General features: G+C 38.5%; 3 protein-coding genes across 3 annotated transcripts in view; all 3 read left to right on the top strand.

The window, feature by feature from the left end:
• The first annotated feature begins 3,584 nt into the window (after positions 1-3,584).
• Positions 3,585-6,616, top strand: LOC107674540 (keratin, type I cytoskeletal 19-like). The gene is made up of 8 exons (XM_016468528.1): positions 3,585-4,155; positions 4,408-4,490; positions 4,611-4,767; positions 4,853-5,014; positions 5,211-5,336; positions 5,913-6,133; positions 6,248-6,261; positions 6,367-6,616. Exons 1-8 carry the CDS (start codon positions 3,676-3,678, stop codon positions 6,429-6,431), a joined length of 1,308 nt encoding a protein of 435 aa, XP_016324014.1. The 5' UTR covers positions 3,585-3,675; the 3' UTR covers positions 6,432-6,616.
• A 4,716-nt stretch (positions 6,617-11,332) lies between these two features.
• Positions 11,333-13,863, top strand: LOC107674539 (keratin, type I cytoskeletal 19-like). Its single transcript, XM_016468527.1, has 8 exons — positions 11,333-11,836; positions 12,016-12,098; positions 12,438-12,594; positions 12,688-12,849; positions 12,985-13,110; positions 13,248-13,468; positions 13,591-13,604; positions 13,702-13,863. Exons 1-8 carry the CDS (start codon positions 11,333-11,335, stop codon positions 13,860-13,862), a joined length of 1,428 nt encoding a protein of 475 aa, XP_016324013.1. The 3' UTR covers position 13,863.
• A 3,646-nt stretch (positions 13,864-17,509) lies between these two features.
• The window catches only part of LOC107674541 (golgin subfamily A member 6-like protein 2), a 3,948-nt gene continuing 3,301 nt past the window's right edge, over positions 17,510-18,156 (top strand). The window contains exons 1-3 of the mRNA XM_016468529.1: positions 17,510-17,575; positions 17,727-17,841; positions 17,929-18,033. Coding sequence (XP_016324015.1) covers positions 17,520-17,575; positions 17,727-17,841; positions 17,929-18,033 — 276 coding nt within the window. The 5' untranslated portion in view covers positions 17,510-17,519. The remainder of the gene's footprint in view (positions 17,576-17,726; positions 17,842-17,928; positions 18,034-18,156) is intronic.

Raw genomic sequence — 18,156 nt, 5'->3', positions numbered from 1 at the left:
ATTACCAGTGTTGTGGGTAACACCTTACAAGTAATGCAAGTTACGTAATCAGATTACTTTTTTCAAGCAACTAGTAAAGTAACCCATTACTTTTTCATTTACAAGAAAATATCAGAGTTACTTTTTCAAATAAGTAATGCAAGTTACTTTATTTTCCCATTTATTAACTGACAGCTCTCCTGTTCCCATGTTGAGAGAAATTGGGAGTAAGTGCAGAGGTGTTGTGTGTGCCGTGTAAACATGATTGGTACTGTAGTTCTGGACTAAATGTGAACATGCATTTACTGATCTCACCTGCACAAAAACAGACTCAGTATTCCTCAAAATGAATAAAAACAGTACTCAGAATATGTCGCAAACCTGCAATAATTAAATGTTAAATAACACAAAAATCCTTTGTGCATTTTATTAACCAATGTCTTTGTTGCTCGATGATCCAATTCAACCATACTAATAAGCAAAAATGACTTTAGATAAGCATAACATTTGTGTTTATTTTTTTATTGCTGAAGAGTGATGAACTTTCTTCTCCTGCATCCTATTATTCATGCAATCCAGAATGGCAGCACAGCTGAAAGGTTTGTTTGAGCATGAATTTACATTTCCTTCAGCCTGAGGAAATGAAAGGGCTATTAAAAACAATTAAGCAAGTCCAGGCCAGATGAGAAAAAGTAACGCAAAATTAACATATTACTTTCCATAAGAAGTAACTAAGTAGGCTAACACAATTAGCTAGAATAAAGGATTCTAGAATAGGGACAGTGAGAGTTGTTTTACGCCATTTCCATGCCTGAATTAACGGTGGTGATTCACTATGCGGAGCAGCTATTTTTATTTATTTATTATATAGTGTTCATTATTATAACTGTATAGTTAGTAACCATGTGTTACAGTGGCTTTTGTGTGCATTTTCTTTATCTTCTTTTTTTTCAATTTAAAATATAACACATAACATATATAACACTGAAAATCCCATAGATATAATAACTCTTTAGTCTGAAGTGGGTGACATCACAGTACATTTGAAATTTGTCCATAATTAGCACTCTAATTCACTCTAATTAGCACTTATCTAGACTTTCACTATGTTGTAAACTATTACAGGTCAATAAAACAATAGCTTAACCAAAATAAAAATTAGAATAGATAAAATAGGTGATATTAATCGTCTCTATATATCTGGTGGCAGCAGGCCATTACCATACCTGAGTTAAAGCTGGTGCTCGCCTGGACAGAACAGCCTATTTTTATTCATTTCCATGAGTAATATTAGTTATCTACTCTGCCATGAGCTCTTTGAGGACAGCTCATACAACAGAGAGAGAGGTGGGGTGGAGCTCTGTTTATACAGCGAGTCATGATGAATGAGAGTCATCCAGACTAATGCCTTCACAGCAAAGACAGACTTGAGCACAAAAAAGAGCAGATCAAGCAGATCTGGAGTCATGGAGATGCATGGTAGTGGTAAAATCTCTAAAAATATATTTAATTATTTCTTAAAATAACTGACCCTTTCTTATTGCAGTATCTTAATATCGGTAATATTCTGATTTTTTACACAGTACTTTATTCTAATTGGTCAACAGTGGTCAAATATTTCAATATAATGACCCCCAAACTGAATAATTGTCCCAAAAAACTAGTATGTCTCTTTTATCTCTCTGCAGTCATTTTCTTCTGAAATAATAAAATAATATCAGTGCCAATCGATTTTTCATGTCAATTTATTTCAATTTTCCCTGAGTTCTGGTAACCATCTTAGGGTTTATTTTATGATAATAATTCACAAACATGCAATTCGCAGGAACAAAGTTTCATAATATCTGTTCTTGAGAAAACAAATTATCCCCAGCCCCCCCCACCCCTCCTCTGTCTCAACTGTTGTTTAGTGAAGTATCCAAGTTGATGCAAAGTTCCAGATGTGACCTGTTAAGAGGGTGGTGGTGAAATGGTCAGATGATGTCCCCCCAGGGAGCCCACAATCAAGACAAATCCTCTGCAAGCATCAACAGACACAAAACACATGCTTACACACTTAAGAGATCAAATTTCAGCACCCATAGCACCCTGCAATGGACAGAATAACAGATGTTAACATTAAGTGCATGTTTTAAAAAGGCTACTAAATTACAGACCTTAAATCATGCACAAAGTAAAAGCATTCAAAAAGAAAAAAGGAAAACAAACATGCAAAAGACATAATTTTGTGGTCAAATTTTTTCATGCTATTGCTCATACCAATAAAACCACTCCATTTATTACTAGTGCTTGCTTAGACCAGCATAGAAATGAACAAAAAACAATTAGAACACCTTAGCAACTGTACAACACCCTGGCAACCACAACATAATAGCATTGTGACAGAAAGTTGTGAGCACATGACAAATAAGCATGACCTGATATTTACTCAAAGAACATACATTTTACTATTAAAAGAAACAATATTGAATGTTAAGCAAAGAATTGTCAGAACTTCATACAAATATTACAGTATGACGATCAGTGACATGATGGTCATTGTTTATCTGGATGTATTAATATTCAAAAATACATTACATATAAACTTCATGCACGCAATAACTTGAATATAGCTCTTCTATGATAAGTTTATGTTTTAATTTATTAATTAAAATGAATTTTGATCATTTTTGGGGGAAGCATCAAGTAAAAACTTATACATTTTTCCTTATATGACAATGAAGAAAAAAATATTAATCAAAAGAATAAAATTATTTAAACAAAAAGCATATGCACATTTTTTTTATCATCATTTCTTAAGAAACAAAAGCGTTTTAATATTTTTATATTTGCATATTATATTCATATTTAAACTGCTTTACAGTTTAATATTTGGAAAAAAAATTTTTTCGACAGAATCAAAGTCAAGAGAGACCAACAGAGTAATGGAGTGTGACAAACATGCAGGAAAAAAAACAATTTTTTTATTTTTTAAACTGTATGAAACCAACATGAACACACGGATTTAACTTGGCACATGCATTTTAATGTCGTCACGCATTATGCACTGAACCATGTGTCTTTATGTGCCATCAGCATACAGCACAAGTGTTCTCATGGCTTTAGATGATGACTTTCCCTCTCACATCTGCAGACTGAGAACAAACATTTGAACTCTGAAACTCTGACGTTTGGTTGCTGCCAGGTTTATATTCACTTACTGCTTGATCAAAATTGCTGAACTTAAAACTACTTGGTATTTTTACATTACTGGTGTAGTGTCTTTGTTCTGTTTCAAACTGACAAAGAGAGGAAAACTGGCACACGCACACACATATAAACACGTGTGTGTGTGTGTGTGTGTGTGTGTGTGTGTGTGTGTCAAAGTGCCCGTAACCTTGTTGCACTCCCTTCATTGAAATCTCAAGGGTGAGGACATTGCAGTAGTTCAAACAGACACAGAGACATTCCTTTGCAGTTTCCTCACTAGGGTGGAAACTGAACACTGGTCCTTGAGTCTCAACTGGAGGTTGCAGAAGGGTCTGGCACACACCCTCCTTCCCCCCTCCCGACCACAAAATGCAGTCCCCGCCCTCAAGCTCAATCTCTATAAGAAGAACAAGCTGAGCTTGAAGGCACCAATCCTCTTCAGGACAACTCCCAGCAGTTTCCTGTAGTGTCCTCCCTGCGTTCTTCTCATCTCAGCATCCATCCACCATGTCAGTCTCTGTTCGCACGACAACCTCCACAGTTCCCAGGACCATGACCTCCAAGTCCATTATCACCAAGACCCGGAGCAGTTCGGCGGCCTTTCCGCAGAAAGCCCACAGCGTGTATGGAGGTAGTCTAGGAGGTAGCACCCGCATCTCTACTTACAGAGTTGGAGGTGGTGGAGGATATGGTGGAGGATACGGTTTTGGTGGAGGATACGGAGGAGGATACGGCGGAGGACATGGTGGAGGATTCAGCGCTGGAATCTTGGTTGGAGGTGACAGTGACTTGATCCAGCTGAATGAGAAGGCCACCATGCAGAACCTGAACGACCGTCTGGCGTCCTACCTGGAGAAGGTGCGCTCACTGGAGGCTGCCAATGCCACTTTGGAGAGGCAGATCCGCGAGTACTATGAGAAGAAAGGGCCGATTGCACAGAGGGACTACAGCCACTACTGGAACACCATCAAGGACCTGAAGGACAAGGTACAGTGATGCCTGAAAGAATATGCCACGTGATAGGAAAGACTAGCAAATTCTAGTGCACTAATCTAGTTGCTAAATAATAGATTGCAGATTACAGAGAATCCTTGCAACACACTGCATACTGTTCTCATATAAAAGACTGCAAAGTTGCAAAGTCTGACATATTTGGCATGCAACCTTATGACATTTTGCCCCACTTTTATGTTCTGAACTAATGTATTAAAAACTGCATCTCAATGCTTTTCATTACAGATTAAAAATGCTACCATCCACAACGCCAACATCCTCCTGCAGATTGACAACTCTAAACTGGCTGCTGATGACTTCAGGATAAAGTAAGTTCTCTCAAATAACATTCCTCTGTAACCATAGCTTGATAGCTTTAGCATCTTGAAAGATCATGCTTTATATATGATTGGTGAGTTTATTCCTCATCCTGCTTCTCCACCAATCAGATATGAGCATGAACTGGTAATGCGGCAGTCTGTGGAGGCCGACATCGCTAACCTGCGCCGCTTGCTGGACCAGACGACCCTGACAAAGGCCGACCTGGAGATGCAGATTGAGAGTCTGCAGGATGAGCTGGCGTTTATGAAGAAGAACCACCAGGAGGTTTGTAGTAACTTGCCTGTAGTTTTTTTTTTTTAACTTGTGCAGCTAATCAGAGACCTGATGCTGAAGCCTTGTGGGTTTACAGGACTTGGCTGCACTGAGGTCACAGCTGACAGGCACAGTGAATGTAGAGGTTGATGCTGCTCCTCAGCAAGACCTGAACAAGGTTCTGGAGGAGGTCCGTGCTCATTATGAGAACATCATTCAGAAACACCGCAGGGAACAGGAAGACTGGTTTAAAGACAAGGTAAGACATCCTCTGTCTCCTTGAATCAGTGAATTCTACTTTGTTATCAAACATAATACAAGACCCCTGATTTCACTGAATCAACCACATATTCTAGCTGGTATCTTATACTAGTGATACTGAGGTAAAACAATACAGCTGAGTTTATGATGTACAGTACTTGAATTCATATTGTGTGTGTTTCTGTCTCTTTTAGACGGCAGGTTTGAACAAAGAAGTGGCCATCAGCACAGAGACCATACAAACAACCAAGACACAGATCACAGATCTACGACGCACCTTGCAGGGTCTGGAGATCGAACTACAGTCTCAACTCAGCATGGTGAGACACAAGTGGAATTCAGGAAGTGTAGGGGGGAGAGCAAGAGATTACATTATCTGAACCGAAGTTCAGGATTAGTAATATGCATTGCTAAGGACTTCATTTGGATAACTTTAAAAGCAATTTTCTCAACAAACCATACATCAATGGAAAGCTTATTTATTCAGCTTTCAGATGATGTATAAATCTCAATTTTGAAAAATTGACACTTAAGACTGGTTTTGTGGTCCAGGGTCACATATTACTTAAGAGGTTAGGAAAGCAGGCCAAGAAAGGATCCAGAAACAGATGAAAAAGAGGGTGAGATATGTCAAGAATGCTTTATTTTATGAAGTCCTCCAAATCCCAGGAAGTAGGTGTGGTACAATGAAAGGAATGAGAGAAGCCATTTATAACTCTGGAGATCTGAAGGGTTCATTTGTGGACTTTCTTCTTGTGGTGTATTTCTGTGTTTTTCTAGTCATCACGCCCCCTAATGTTGTTCCAATCCATTTGATTTTCATGAAAATAGAGATTTTTCAAAAACAACAGCACTTTATTTTGACCTATTTCTGCATGTTCTCGTTACTTGCACAGAAAGCGGCACTGGAAAACTCACTGGCAGACACAGAGGCTAGGTACAGCGCTATGCTAGCAGGCTACCAGAACCAAATCAACATGCTGGAAGCTGAGCTAAGTCAAGTGCGGGCTAGCATTGAGCAACAGGGGCGAGAATACGCCTTGTTGCTGGACATCAAGACTCGTCTGGAGCAGGAGATCGCCACCTACAGGAACCTCCTGGAAAATCAAGACATTAAGTAAGTTCATTTATTTTATTTGTCAGAGTTATTGTGTGTCAAAAGTGGTGCATGGATCATGTTAAGTCATTCAGTCCTGAAATTTCTTCATTAATGCATCTTTTCTTTTTCCAGGACTCAAATGCCAGGTAATTCTTTCTTTGCATACTGAAGTGGGATGGACGGTTTCAGGTAGGCACTACAGTGAATGCATGAAATTTTGCATTATTGACTCTCTCTCTCTCTGCCTTCAGGTGCAACTGTCACCATCACCACAGGTGGAACAACAACAATCCAGAAGACACAGCATAACTTCTAAATGCAGGGCACACTGCTTTATGAGACAACATCTGGACACACACATACATTTGGTTTTGAAAGTTTACTGAAGTAATATTGAGAAAAAGTGTTACCAAAAGAAAAACAGATGATGATACTCATTTATGTGTGATAAAACCTAAAGTCTCTGAAAATAAAGCTGCTGTCATGCTGTCTTTATCTGAACACTATATTCTTTCTTTTACATTAAAGAGTAAAAAACTGGTGTCTACTTCAAAATGCTAAATAAAATGGGAGATTCACATTCCTGACATATTTAGACTGTAGTGTGGTGCCATAGTTTTCCATTACTTGAAAACACTCATTTACAGTAATCACTAGAAAAAAGTATGAGGGAAATAAACAGTCTCAGTCTTCCCAATGTTATTCATGGGTTCCTTCCATAACAGCCTCACAACAATAGTGTATATGTTGCCTGGCAACAGATCCATCACAAAAGCGGTGAAGGGAAGGTCATAAACGCTGGCTGACCATCGACTTCCCCTTTATCAGTAAAAACCTTTGACCCTCATAAACAATTGCAATTGTGTAACTGGATAAAAGAAAATTTATATATAGAGGAAAATATGTGCAGAAGAGAAAGAGATTGAAAGAGAGACATGTACATACACATTTATTTGATGAATAAAAATGCTATTTGGCTTGTACTTCCATGTATCTTGGCTTTATTATTAAGGTCAAGTATGTTCTATGCTTACATTTATGTGATTTGCAGGAGGCAACAGGTCATGTAATGACCAGTAATCTTCATAAAGAGACAAGAACAGAAGAGTTAGTGAAATGTAGAGAGAAAATAGTACAAAATAACTTTCAACTTTGTCTCTACATGAAAGCAGACTCATTGGCAGACATAGGTGTGGTATTATTTTTGCTCAGATGCTGACTGATGAGACGTGCTGAGATTTTACCGTTTGATTGGTTCCAGTTCTGTTGACTTCGGGGTATGCTATGAATCAGAATTAAAATGGTGTTACTGTCTCAAAACAAGTTGCTGCAATCAGACTTAGAGGTTGTCAACTGGGTGTGGTACGGCACTTTCACCAAAAAATGGGCAGTGTGCAGTGTTGTATGCTCAATGTGCTCTGTGATATTGTTAAATCACTACGTGATTTCTTACTGTAAACTTAATTATATACACCAATAGCTTGAATTTACAATATAATGAAATCTCCCATTTGAAAAAAAAATGAAATCTCCCATTTGGAAAATTCAAAAGACCCACCCAGCAATGGTTTTCACTGACTCTGTTTCTGTTTTCTTTTTAAGTTTTGACACAGTTCTTTTGCTTGTTGCAAGAAGGGTTATAATACCTGGAAAGAGCTATCTGTTACATTTATCTCAATGGAAATTGTACGTTTACACTGGCTTGTTAGTGTGGCATAATGCATTTATAGGCCTACTGGAATCACAATCACAGGAAACAATGTATCACACTTGAATGTTGAATTTCATGCTGAAATGGCAGAGAAACGACATGCTAATTGACAATGGATTTTGTAGACTGCAGGATTTAAAACTTTTAAAAGACAGAAAATCCTATAAGAAAGTGTCTCTGCAGAGTGCTAAAATGCAGTCTGAAGCTAAATATATAAAAAGATAATACTGTTTGCTAAGGTCCCAAAGATTTTTTAAAATTCTTTATTAGTAACCAAAGATTTGCTGTACACCTTGTTAAAAAGCTTTTGAGGGTCACTATAAGATAGATAAACTTCAAAATAAGAACCATCGTGATATGTGAGTTTATTTATTATAGTCACAAAAAGACCAACTCTTTTTGATTCTTCATCACATTATTCACGTTTTAATGCATTTGCACAATTTACCATAAATGCTTTCTTGGGAATCAAACCCATGACTAGGGATGGGTATCGTTAAGGTATTGACAGTATTACTACTCTTACTGATACTGCTTATCGATTCGGTACTTTAACGGTATTCTTATCGGTACTTTTTGGTTTATATATATATATATATATATATAGACAAATTAAGAGCTGAATTAACATTGCTTTATATTCTGAAATGTAAAATAAATATTTAATGAAATGAACATGAAACATCAATTTGTAAATGCACCAGTGTGCAGGCATTTTTATACATAAGATAAGATACAGTAAGAACATGAACAAAGAAACAAAGTAAAACAAACTGACAAATACAATAAAACAAATATACAAATGAAATGAAATAAACAGTGCTTTCATTTTTCCATGAAGGTCTATTAACATACTGTTCAGGTAAGTAATAGCCTACAAAAGAAATCTAAAAGTAATCAAATGTAAATGAACACTGCATAGTTTTCACTGTATGTATTGATAGATTAATGTTTACTAAAGCTATAGCGTTATTCAGATGAAGAGCTGTGAGTGATTTTGACTTTGCATTTTGTTGTTTGATTAACATTGATGGCCCAAGCGTCAGTCTGTCACTGTAAGAATATATTGACTATGGGTATAGTTAAGGTTTTAACGGTATTATGATGACCCTGGCGTTTTTTGCACCATGTACTTATGTTTGAGCTACTGAGTTTGTTACAAACAACAAGATTATTCAATTTAACACGCAAAAGTCTGAGTTTCGCTGTATCACTCAGGCTGCACTGCAGTGTCTATTCACAGGCGCGACCCCACTACTGATCGACACGGGGGCTTTGACCTGCTCCGTCTCCGACCTGGGCCGGTTCACCCCTCCTTAGACGACCTGGTGGTCCCGAGCTCCCCCAGGAACACCATATCGATACCGAACTTAGTGCGGACACCCGATCAACATAGTCCACTGCAGCCCAGAACCCCTGAACTCAAGCGATCCGCCAGCCTCAGCCTCCCAGCAGCTTGGATTACAGGCGCACGCCACTGCACCCGACGAGAGGTGCGAGCATCAGCGCTGCTCCTCAATCTAGTGCTCACTGCGACCTCTAGTGCAGCACAGCAGAACAAGTATCTCTGTCTCTCTCAAATATAAATGTAGAATCGAGAAGCTTTATTAGTAAGGAAGCTAAAAAAAAAAACTTTACAATGTCTTTACATTGTTTAGAACATTAAAAATAATAATTACAAAAAAAATTAAAAATGATATTTCGTTCGTAAGTTATGCTATGTCCTCGATAGAGGACATCGGGACTCAAATTTTTTTTTTTAAATAAAAAGACATGAATGAACATGCATAGGCAAAAACAATAGATTTTTTAAATCACCAATACATTTTTAGTTTTCAGGATTTTTTTTTTTTTTTACCATTTTTTTTTTTACCAAACTTTGTATAAAGATGATTCTCAACTATGTTATAACAGAATGATTTGATATACAATTTTTATTTCTGCTAAATGTGTGTAAAATGGCCATAAACGGGTTTTCTCATTACATTATATGTATCTATAAACTAAATCTAATTTGCATATTAATGTGTTTTTGGGGCAACATGTAATGAAAAAAGAAGTGTAATAATGGGAGTAATATTTGACAAGATTTTCATAATAATATATAATATTTAATAGAATATTGAAACATAATTTCTTTCCCTATTCATTTGTTATGTCTCCCAAAATGCGTAATAAACATGCTTTTAGTCCCGGTGTCCTCATATGAGGACATGAAATCAGCGTTAATAATATATAATATTTCATAGAATATTGAAACATAATTTATTTCCCTATTCATTTGTTATGTCTCCCAAAATGCTAATAAACATGCTTTTAGTCCCAGTGTCCTCAAATGAGGACATGTATGAAATCAACATCCTGTTTCGTAACAGAAAGTCACATTTTGATTTGAAACCCCATAACATTTTCCTGAGATGTTGATTTATGACGGACAGTTTAAAAATTAGACAGATTTAAATGATAATTACAAAATATTATCATATTTCCATAAGAGTGTCACTAAATTAATTTCAGACATATTTGAAGACCAAGGAGAGGGAGTGGTCATGGTGAAACTTCCAAACATTTAGTATCTCTGAAAAGCCCTGCATGTGCTCTGTACAGGACATCCAGACTTAAAACTGTGGCATGTATAGTCTCAGAGAAATACACCAAAATATAATGTCCTCATATGAGGTCACAGGGTCTCAGGATGCACGCTTGCACGCTTTATGACAAAATTGCACACATGGATAGTTTTAAAGCAAAGAAAGTTTATTTTTTAGTTTTAATAAGTAGAAAGCTTTGTACTTTTTCCTCATGTTTTTGACTACATACTAAATAAATATTAAAATATTGCACACCTGCATCATCCACAATAAAATAAAATAAAATAAAAAAGTACTGGGCACCCAAGTAATCAAGTTGATCCGTGTGACCTGTAAAAGGGTGGTGAAACTGCCACAGATGATCTCACATCACCTCAGGGAGTTACCTGTCTGCCAAATCCTTCTTTATTATGATTAAAATGGTGAGTTTATCAATTTATAAACCCCGCATGACCAGCTAAGCCTCCTTTTTCTGCACCTAACTGTCAAACAGATTTCCTCCACTGGTACAAAACACTTGCACATGCTCATAAACACACACACACACACACAACTTGTATACACACAGTGTGTCGAAAGCTTAATTGTCTTACTGCACTCCCTCCATTGTAGTCTTGAGGGTGAGTACATACAGTTAACACATAAATTCTTTGGAGTTTCCTCACTAGGGTGGAACCTGAACACTGGTCTTTAAGTTTCAACTCTGCTGGTGGTGACAGCTGGGACTGGCACACATACACTCTCCCACACACACCCTACCTCCTTCACTCACCCACAAAGTCCAGGAGCCGCCCTGGATCTGCATCTCTATAAGAGATCAGAGCTGGCCTCAAAGGTGCCATCCTCGTCTGGACAACTCTAACGGTTTCCTGCAGTGTCCACTCTGGGTTCATCTCATCTCTGTATCCATTCACCATGTCGGTCTCTGTTCGCACGACATCCTCCAAAGGTCCCAGGACTGTGACCTCAAAGTCCATTATCACCAAGAGTCGGGGTGGTTCCACGATCTTTCCACAGAAAGCCTACAGCGTGTATGGAGGTGGCTTAGGAGGAAGCACCCGCATCTCTTCCAGCTCACTGCAATCCAAAATTGGAGGATATGGTGGAGGATATGGTGGAGGATACGGTGGAGGATACGGGGGAGGATACAGTGGAGGATATGGTGGAGGTTATGGTGGAGGATTTGGAGCAGGCATAATGCCTGGAGGCTGTGTTATAAAAGACTTTCAGCTGAATGAGAAGGCCACCATGCAGAACCTGAACGACCGTCTGGCATCCTACCTGGAGAAGGTGCGCTCACTGGAGGCTGCCAATGCCATCCTGGAGAGGCAGATCCGCGAGTACTATGAGAAGAAAGGGCCGATTGCACAGAGGGACTACAGTCACTACTGGAACACCATCAAGGACCTGAAGGACAAGGTACAGTGATGCCTGAAAGAATATGAAACATTACTAGCAAGTTCTAGTGCAATGATACCTTTGCATATAGCAGCTGAAAAAGAGATCACAGATCATCACTTGCTTTCTCAGAGTTTGATGATATGCCCATATAAAGCAAGTCTCCACATTTATAAGTGTTTACATATTCTACATTTCAGATTAAAAATGCTACCATCCACAACGCCAACGTCCTCCTGCAGATTGACAACTCTAAACTGGCTGCTGATGACTTCAGACTGAAGTAAGTCACACAACTGTTTCAGCGCAACAGCAAATCAGCATGTTAGAATGATTCTGAAGGATCATGTGACACCGAAGACAGGAGTAATGGCTGCAAAAACAAATCAGCTTTGACATTGCAGAAATGAAATTACATTTTAACACATATTACATTGGAAAACAGTTTTTAAAATCTCAATATTACGGTTTTGCTGTATTTTTGTTCAAATACATTCAAGCTCGGTGAGCATAAGAGACTTGCTTACAAAAATGCTAAAAAAAAAAAAAAAAACTGTAGCGAGTGTTGTGTTTAAACAATGAATGGTGTTTATATTTTCTATGTCACCTTTCCACCAATCAGATATGAGCATGAGGTGGTGATGCGGCAGTGTGTGGAGTCTGACATCGCTAACCTGCGCCGCTTGCTGGACCAGACAACCCTGGCAAGGGCCGACCTGGAGATGCAGATCAAGGGTCTGGAAGAAGAGCTGGCATTTATGAAGAAGAACCACCAGGAGGTTTGCAGTAGTTTTCTGATAGATCGTCTATGTATAACTGATCTTAAATGCTTGGACTATTATTTTATAATATATTATACTGTGGTATTACAGGAGCTGGCTGCACTGAGGTCACAGCTGACAGGCACAGTGAATGTAGAGGTTGATGCTGCTCCTCAGCAAGACCTGAACAAGGTTCTGGAGGAGGTCCGTGCTCATTATGAGAACATCATTCAGAAACACCGCAGGGAACAGGAAGACTGGTTTAAAGACAAGGTAAGACATCCTCTGTCTCCTTGAATCAGTGAATTCTACTTTGTTATCAAACATACTGCAAGACTCCTGACTTCACTGAATAATCACTTGAAGTAGTGCCTGGATTGTGATCTAGTGTTTTTATCTTTTGTTTAGATGGCAGGGTTGAACAAAGAGGTGGCCCACAGCACAGAGATCATACAAACGTCCAGGTCACAGGTCACAGAGCTACGAAACACCTTACAGAGTCTGGAGATCGAGCTACAGTCTCAACTCAGCATGGTGAGACACAAGTGGAATGTAGAGTGAGAGAGATTAGATACATTATCTGAAACAAAGGAAGGAAAATATAACATAAGACTTGAAGAAAGCAGAGCAACGATGCTTTATTCTCGTGTTATTCTCATGTTCTCAAACAGAAAGCAGCACTGGAGAACTCACTGTTGGAAACAGAGGCTAGGTACAGCTCTATGCTAGCAGGCTACCAGAACCAAATCAACATGCTGGAAGCTGAGTTGGCTCAGTTGAGAGCTAGCATTGAGCAACAGGGACGAGATTACGCCTTGTTGCTGGACATCAAGGCTCGTCTGGAGCAGGAGATTGCCACCTACAGGAACCTCCTGGAAAATCAAGACATTAAGTAAGTTTATTCCTTTATAAACGTTAATGTGAGTTAAAATCAGTGGAGCATGGATTATGTTATATTATCTTGCCCAGGAATAGCTTCACTAATTAATTTTTTTCTTTCTCCTACTCTTCCAGGACTCAAATTCCAGGTAACTGAAATCTCTCTTTGTATATTGTGGTAGAATTGTCAGTTTCAGGCAGTGGATGTTGTACATTACACATTACTGTTTCTCTCTTGTCCTTCAGGTGGATTTATCACTATCTCAGGTGGATCTCAATCCTCCGGTGGGTCCCACATTATCACATCTGGTGGATCTCAATCCTCTGGTGGTTCCCACATTATCAAAACTGGTGGACCAACAATCCAAATAAAGCAAACCACCTCCACTTCACACCGTACTTACTAAAGGCACAGCATGTCGTTTTGTGAGACAGTATTCAAACACATGCAAACATTTCATATTAAATGAGTGTTAATACACAATTTGTGACAAGGAACAAGGACATGTGTTTTTTAAAACATCAAAAGACACTCACTGTTGTGTTTTTGTATGTGAGAAAAACCTGTCTCTGAAAATAAAAGTGCTGTCAAGAAAAATTTCCTACATGTGTTTTTTTTTTCACATAACACTATGGTCTAAAATTTTTAATGCCACAAAACACATGGCAGTCACATTTTTGAGACCAGAAAATGTCATACAGATCACATAGATCACTACACTCAGAAATTAACTTTATAAGGAGCAGTATTTATTATCTATTTATTTTCAGAGATGTATTTATTTTTCAGCATAAGTAAATAATTTAAATACTTTATTTTTAATTTTTATGCTCAACAATTTCAGTTTTTGACCTGCCTGCTTGTCTCGTGCGCCGCCTATTGGCCAGGAAATGCTATTATATATCTTGGACAGACTTCTCGACATTTCACATCTTTTCCAGATGGATGCGTTATTACTAGAAGTGCTATTTTGCCATGTTAAAATCCAGATTCTAAGACGTGGATCATGAGTTTGATTATAAAATGTTTTCACTTCAGAGTTTGTCTATTATAAACAGTTTCCCCCGAGAAAAAAAAAAGTCTGAGTCTCGCTCAGGCTGCACTGCAGTGTCTATTCACAGGTGCGACCCCACTACTGATCGACACGGGGGCTTTGACCTCCTCCGTCTCCGACCTGGTTCGGTTCATCCCTCCTTAGACGACCTGGTGGTCCCGAGCTCCCCCAGGAGCACCATATCGACACCGAACTTAGTGCGGACACCCGATCGACATAGTCCACTGCAGCCCAGAGTCCCTGAACTCAAGCGATCCGCCAGCCTCAGCCTCCCAGCAGCTTGGATTACAGGCGCACGCCACTGCACCCGACGAGAGCTGCGAGCATCTGCGCTGCTCCTCAATCTAGTGCTCACTGCGACCTCTAGTGCAGCACAGCAGAACACTAGACTGTATACTACTCGGCTGTTGAGCAGAGTAAACTAGTTTTAAATGTTTGCCGCATTTTCACAAGTGTTACCTTTACAAAGCACTCATCTGTATCCTTTTCAAATTTGAGCATATTATTAACTAAAAATCACAAAGTAGGCTACTTTTCTCACCACACCTAATAGCTGCTTCATCCAGACACCTTTCATTTGGAGCTGTTCTCATTTATTTTAATACATTTGGCTATTATTTAGTTCAATTTATCTTAATGGTTAATGAATGAACCTTTACTTTTTATTTAATCTTTATTTTTAATATTTATATCTATTTTCTATAGCCTACCTTTGTATTTTCTACAGGCTTGATTATTAAATTGTTTGTATTATATGTGTTTGTGAAGTATCTAAATTACATGTGTAAAACAGGATAGCCAAACAAAATAATTTACTGTAACGAAATATAATCACTTTGCCATTACATACAAAACTGAACTATTTTGGAACAGTATTAGGCCTATAAGTTGTTTTGGGAGAAGGGGAAATAAAGACGGGCTCTATAGAGATACCTCTATATATATATATATATATATATATATATATATATATGTTGTACCCTCATTGGGGGCTGAGCCCCCCTAAAATTAAAATCCTAGAATCGACCCTAGTCCACATGCAGGTACAAACGCAAAAGTCTGAGTTTCGCTGTATCGCTCAGGCTGCACTGCAGTGTCTATTCACAGGCACGACCCCACTACTGATCGACACAGGGACTTTGACCTGCTCCATCTCCGACCTAGGCCGGTTCACCCCTCCTTAGACGACCTGGTGGTCCCGAGCTCCCCCAGGAGCACCATATCGATACCGAACTTAATGCGGACACCCGATCAACATAGTCCACGGCAGCCCCGAAGCCCTGAACTCAAGCGATCCGCCAGCCTCAGCCTCCCAGCAGCTTGGATTACAGGCGCACGCCACTGCACCCGACGAGAGCTGCGAGCATCAGCGCTGCTCCTCAATCTAGTGCTCACTGCGACCTCTAGTGCAGCACAGCAGAACACTAGACTGTATACTACTCGGCTGTTGAGCAGAGTAAACTAGTTTTAAATGTTTGCCGCATTTTCACAAGTGTTACCTTTACAAAGCACTCATCTGTATCCTTTTCAAATTTGAGCATATTATTAACTAAAAATCACAAAGTAGGCTACTTTTCTCACCACACCTAATAGCTGCTTCATCCAGACACCTTTCATTTGGAGCTGTTCTCATTTATTTTAATACATTTGGCTATTATTTAGTTCAATTTATCTGAATGGTTAATGAATGAATCTTTACTTTTTATTTAATCTTTATTTTTAATCTTTATATCTATTTTCTATAGCCTACCTTTGTATTTTCTACAGGCTTGATTATTAAACTGTTTGTATTATATGTGTGTTTGTGAAGTATCTAAATTACATGTGTAAAACAGGATAGCCAAACATAATAATTTACTGTATACAATAATAGAATTATCTCACAATTCATCAATGAAAGCCACAGTTATGTTATTTACCATAGGCTATAAGAAAGTGTGTGAAATATCTCGAAGGCCACTTATGAGATGAAGCCCCCCAAAATTAATTTTTGAGAGTAATAGAGAGTGTCTCAAGTTAATTCTGTGTCTACATCACATCATGGGTCAATACAAGTAAACACTGAATCACTTAACTTAGGCTCACAAGGGCTGTATTTTGTTCTTTTTGTTGTTGCTGTTTCTTTATTATGGTAATACAAGTCCTCAGAGAATAATACACAGTGTCTGAGTCCCGCTACGCTGCTCAGGCTGAACTTCAGTTTGGCATTAAGATGGAAGCGTGTGTGTGTGTGTGTGTGTGTGTGTGTGTGTGTGTGTGGTTTTGAGTGTTTTTTTTTTTTAATCATTTGAAACATGCTAAAGGCATTGTATATATATATCTCCCGTCACTCCACAGGTCCAGAACTGCCTTGTTTTACAAGCACGTCATTTCATCCAGCTCTGACTAGACACACACACACACACACACACACACACATATCAAATACACCTATGCATAAAGACAACATGCATTAAAATATGCAAAAAGTCAAAATACAGCTTATTTTCAAACACTTAACGTAGTATTAGAAATGAACCTATCTTAAGGCCATTATGCATCATAAACAAGTCTTTTTGCATGTCCTCACGTTGTTATTATTTATCAAATAACTATATATATATATATTGCAGACACCAGAATGCATGTTGGCACGATCTGGAGCGGGAAAAAAAAGTTTAACACTCTTGTCTATAAAAATACCTGATAGGCTAGCCTATGTCATAGCGTACATTTGATAGAGATGAGCCTATGGGCTACTGAACCACGCACCATAATTTTTTGTAATATATGTGTTTTAATATATTTATTATAGCCTAATATAAATGATATAAAAATAATGATTAAAGTTATTAGTATTACATTGGTTTAAATAATAATGCTTTACCAATTAATATAAAATAAAATTATTCACTCAGCAACACCAGCTATATTGATCATAAACACCACGGAACGGTCATTTTTGGGCATTTTTTTAAACATTTTAAAACAGGCGCAGAAAGTTTGACTACGGTGTGCGGAGCTGAAAAGATGAATTTCAATCGGGAGGAATACTATCGGTCGGTTTTTAAAGATCAGCTCTCATCGTAAGTAACTTCTTACACCTCAAACCGTTTTTGCTGGAAGCATTAATGTGCCGTCGTTGAAGTAGAATAGGCTATAGTCTAAGCTTTGTTTGGTCGGATGGAGATGGTTCAGAGTGATCTGCATTTACGCAGAGATTGTTGAATCGTTCAGGTGTATTAAGGATTTGGAGAAGGATTCGCCGAATATGAGGACAAGCGCAATGCGACTTGCGGAGGCGCGCGAGGAGAACGAAGGAGTGACCAGAGCACTGGAGGCTCAGGAAAAGGTGGTTGTATGAAAAACATTAACTGCTAACTACATTTCAGCTGTTCCAGATTAAATGAGTGTAGTGTTTTACATGTGCTGTTGTCAGGAGTTGCAGATGAGGCGGGAGCGCTTGAGAGAAAGAGAGGAAAAGGTGAAAAAGGAAGAGGAGAAACTCAGACAGTACAAGCTGGAAACTGCTAAGCAGCTGCAAGTAAGGCAAACATTCTGAAAAATCTCCATGAATATGAATGTATAGCCTAATGTGTAAACTGACTATAATATCATCTGTAACCCCCCCCCCCCTTTTTTTGTCTTTCTCTCCTTTAAGGAAAAT

The sequence above is a fragment of the Sinocyclocheilus anshuiensis genome, unplaced genomic scaffold (genome assembly GCF_001515605.1).
Source record: "Sinocyclocheilus anshuiensis isolate Anshui unplaced genomic scaffold, SAMN03320099.WGS_v1.1 scaffold572, whole genome shotgun sequence".
Taxonomy (NCBI): Eukaryota; Metazoa; Chordata; class Actinopteri; order Cypriniformes; family Cyprinidae; genus Sinocyclocheilus; species Sinocyclocheilus anshuiensis.
This window is presented reverse-complemented; position numbering and strand designations above follow the sequence as displayed.

Bases quoted from the DNA above. Each gene is read 5' to 3' on its own strand.
- LOC107674539 (XM_016468527.1), top strand. From the start codon at position 11,333: ATGTCGGTCTCTGTTCGCACGACATCCTCCAAAGGTCCCAGGACTGTG. The intron at 12,595-12,687 runs GTTTGCAGTAGT...GTGGTATTACAG, and splicing joins TGAAGAAGAACCACCAGGAG to GAGCTGGCTGCACTGAGGTC. The intron at 12,850-12,984 runs GTAAGACATCCT...TCTTTTGTTTAG, and splicing joins AAGACTGGTTTAAAGACAAG to ATGGCAGGGTTGAACAAAGA.
- LOC107674540 (XM_016468528.1), top strand. From the start codon at position 3,676: ATGTCAGTCTCTGTTCGCACGACAACCTCCACAGTTCCCAGGACCATG. The intron at 4,491-4,610 runs GTAAGTTCTCTC...TCCACCAATCAG, and splicing joins GCTGATGACTTCAGGATAAA to ATATGAGCATGAACTGGTAA. The intron at 4,768-4,852 runs GTTTGTAGTAAC...GTGGGTTTACAG, and splicing joins TGAAGAAGAACCACCAGGAG to GACTTGGCTGCACTGAGGTC.